General features: G+C 48.4%; 1 protein-coding gene across 1 annotated transcript in view; it reads right to left on the bottom strand.

Moving 5' to 3' along the window:
• Positions 1-3,085, bottom strand: part of LOC106533067 (abhydrolase domain-containing protein 2-A) — a 12,012-nt gene that overhangs the window by 4,883 nt on the left and 4,044 nt on the right. Inside the window, exons 5-8 of the mRNA XM_014029277.1 lie at positions 2,030-2,205; positions 1,783-1,950; positions 496-679; positions 287-379 (exon numbers count right to left, since the gene is read on the bottom strand). Of these exons, the coding sequence (XP_013884731.1) occupies positions 287-379; positions 496-679; positions 1,783-1,950; positions 2,030-2,205 (621 nt within the window). The remainder of the gene's footprint in view (positions 1-286; positions 380-495; positions 680-1,782; positions 1,951-2,029; positions 2,206-3,085) is intronic.

Below are 3,085 nucleotides of genomic sequence, written 5' to 3'. Positions count from 1 at the left end.
TTTTAAATGTATTTATTTATTTAAAGGTTTATTTATCTATTTCTGCTTTTGTCAGTGTTGGTTTTCCATACTGCAGAACATGAAGAGGCAGTTCAGTGACTGAGTCAGGTGTGTTGAAGCAGGAAACATGTAAAACATGCAGGACAGACTTTGGACACCGCTGCTCTAGAATAGGTGAGTGGAGGACAGGTGGGACAGGTGGGACAGGTTGGACAGGTGGGACAGGTGAGACAGGTGAGACAGGTGGGACAGGTGGGACAGGTGGGACAGGTGGGACAGCTGCTACCTGTGTGAGAAGATGATCTTCTTCATGTTGTCAGCCATCAGGAAGTTATAGAAGCGTCTGAACTGATCCCACTGCAGGAATGTTTCCTGAGCCCTGAGACACAAACACAGAGCTCAGAGAGACGGGCCGGACCGGTCCAGCAGGAAAGAACCAGACACTGACAGGAAGCAGTGAGGAGACGGTGCGTTCAAGGACCACAGGAAACCTACCTGAGAGCGCTGTAGCCCTGACACACGCTCACGCAGCACAGCACTCGCTCCTGATTGGCTCGGTTCTCGCCCAGGTACTTGCAAACGATGTTCCCGCCCAGACTGAAACCCACCACCACCAGCTGGGTCTGGGGGTATGTGCGCTTGATGTACCCCACCATGGCAGCAAACTCCCAGGTGCACCCTGTGGGAGCGCAGAGGTTGATAGGTGAGCCTCAGACATGGYTCAGGATCAAAGGTCAGGATCAAAGAGTCAGGTTCAAAGGGTCAGGATCAAAGGGTCAGGTTCAAAGGGTCAGGATCAGGATCAAAGGATCAGGTTCAAAGGGTCAGGTTCAAAGGGTCAGGATCAAAGGGTCAGGATCAAAGGGTCAGGTTCAAAGGGTCAGGTTCAAAGGGTGAGGATCAGGATCAAAGGGTCAGGTTCAAAGGGTCAGGATCAAAGGGTCAGGTTCAAAGGGTCAGGGTCAAAGGGTCAGGTTCAAAGGGTCAAAGGGTCAGGTTCAAAGGGTCAGGGTCAGGATCAAAGGATCAGGTTCAAAGGGTCAAAATCAAAGGGACAGGATCAGGATCAAAGGGTCAGGATCAAAGGATCAGGTTCAAAGGGTCATGATCAGGATCAAAGGTTAGGGTCAAAGGGTCAGGATCAGGATCAAAGGGTCATGATAACAGGATCAGGATCAAAGGGTCAAAATCAAAGGGACAGGATCAGGATCAAAGGTCAGGTTCAAAGGGTCAGGATTAAAGGGTCAGGTTCAAAGAGACAGGATCAAAGCGTCAGGATCAAAGGGTCAGGATCAGGATCAAAGAGTCAGGATCAAAGGGTCAGGATCAAAGGGTCAGGTTCAAAGGTTAGGGTCAAAGAGACAGGATCAAAGCGTCAGGATCAAAGGGTCAGGATCAGGATCAAAGGTTAGGGTCAAAGGGTCAGGATCAGGATCAAAGAGTCAGGATCAAAGGGTCAGGATCAAAGGGTCAAGATCAAAGGGTCAGGATCAGGATTAAAGGTTAGGGTCAAAGGGTCAGGATCAAAGGTTAGGATCGAAGGTTAGGATCAAAGGGTCAGGATCAAAGCGTCAGGATCAGGATCAAAAAGTCAGGATCAGGTTCAAAGGGTCAGGATTAAAGGATCAGGATCAAAGTGTCAGGATCAGGGTCAAAGGATCAAAGGTTAGGATCAGGATCAGGTTCAAAGGATCAAAGGTTAGGATCAGGATCAAAGGTCAGGATCAGGATCAAAGGATCAAAGGTTAGGATCAGGATCAGGTTCAAAGGTCAGGTGCTGACCGTAGGTGAACATGCGAGGAGACGTGAGCTCGATGTTGGGTAGAGCACCCAGGTGGTTCAGGACTGAACACCTGTAGCCCTCCCTCTGGGCGTGGTCCACGAAGGTCCTGATGTAATGTTTCTCACTGTGGTTCCCGATGCCGGGACAGATCACCATGGTGACGTCATCTGGACACAGATCAAAGCCCTGAGACACAGAACGCCCCCCTCAACCCCCCACCCCCAACACAAGCAGAGCTGAACCCACCTCCGGTCCCGTGGTCCCCCAGAGGCTCGAAGAGGTCAAAGGTGGCGGTGGCCCCGTCCTGCATGGGTAAGTACTTCCTGATCCCACAGGGGTGGGGCGAGCTGACCCGACCCAGTTTACCGTACAGAGCCGTCTGAAGATGGCCGCTCTTCCCCCACAGCAGAGGAGGGACGTACCTGAGACACAGCAGGTACTGGGTCAGACTCCAACTGGACCCAGTCAGAACTCTGGTCCTGACAGACCTTGGGTCTCTCTGAACCTTCAAGGTAAACTGTTACAGAGGTGAGGCGGGGCCACCTGAGAGGCGGAGCCACCTGAGAGGCGGGGCCACCTGAGAGGCAGAGCCATCTGAGAGGTGGAGCCATCTGAGAGGCGGGGCCACCTGAGAGGTGGGGCCACTGAGAGGCGGGGCCACCTGAGAGGCGGAGCCACCTGAGGGGTGGGACCTACAGCCCAGATGCATTGTGGGTAAATGAGGTGACCTCGCTGAGTCACAGTTGTAAAGTAACTAAGTACAAATACTTTGTTACTGTACTTAAGTAAAAATTTTGGTTATCTGTACTTTACTGACACACTATTAGCTTGTACACAACCCATCACAGCTGCACGCTGTTAGAAAATATAGTTTTTGGAGAAGTCAGTGTTGTATGTAGTACCTGAAAGTGGTACTTGAGTAAAAGTACAAGTATCTTGTCAAAAAAATTACTTTGGTAAAAGTTCAAGTCACCTCTAAGATTATTACTTGAGTAAAAGTCTTAAAGTATCTGATTTATTTTGTACTTCGGTATCAAAAGTGAATTTCTGACATAAACTGTACTTAAGTAATAAAAGTAAAAGTATTCAGTAAAAATGAGCAGTTAGATTTCTACTTAAGTAGAGTAACAAAGTATTTGTACTTAGTTGATTTACAACTCTGGGAGAAGTCACCTCCCAATAAATGTCATTTTATAAAATCTAACTGCTCACTTTTACTCAGTACTTTTACTTTTAATACTTAAGTAGATTTTGTGTCAGAAATTTACTTTTGATACTTAAGTACAAAAAGTATCAGATACT

The sequence above is a fragment of the Austrofundulus limnaeus genome, unplaced genomic scaffold (assembly GCF_001266775.1).
Source record: "Austrofundulus limnaeus strain Quisiro unplaced genomic scaffold, Austrofundulus_limnaeus-1.0 Scaffold878, whole genome shotgun sequence".
Lineage (NCBI taxonomy): Eukaryota > Metazoa > Chordata > Actinopteri > Cyprinodontiformes > Rivulidae > Austrofundulus > Austrofundulus limnaeus.
This window is presented reverse-complemented; position numbering and strand designations above follow the sequence as displayed.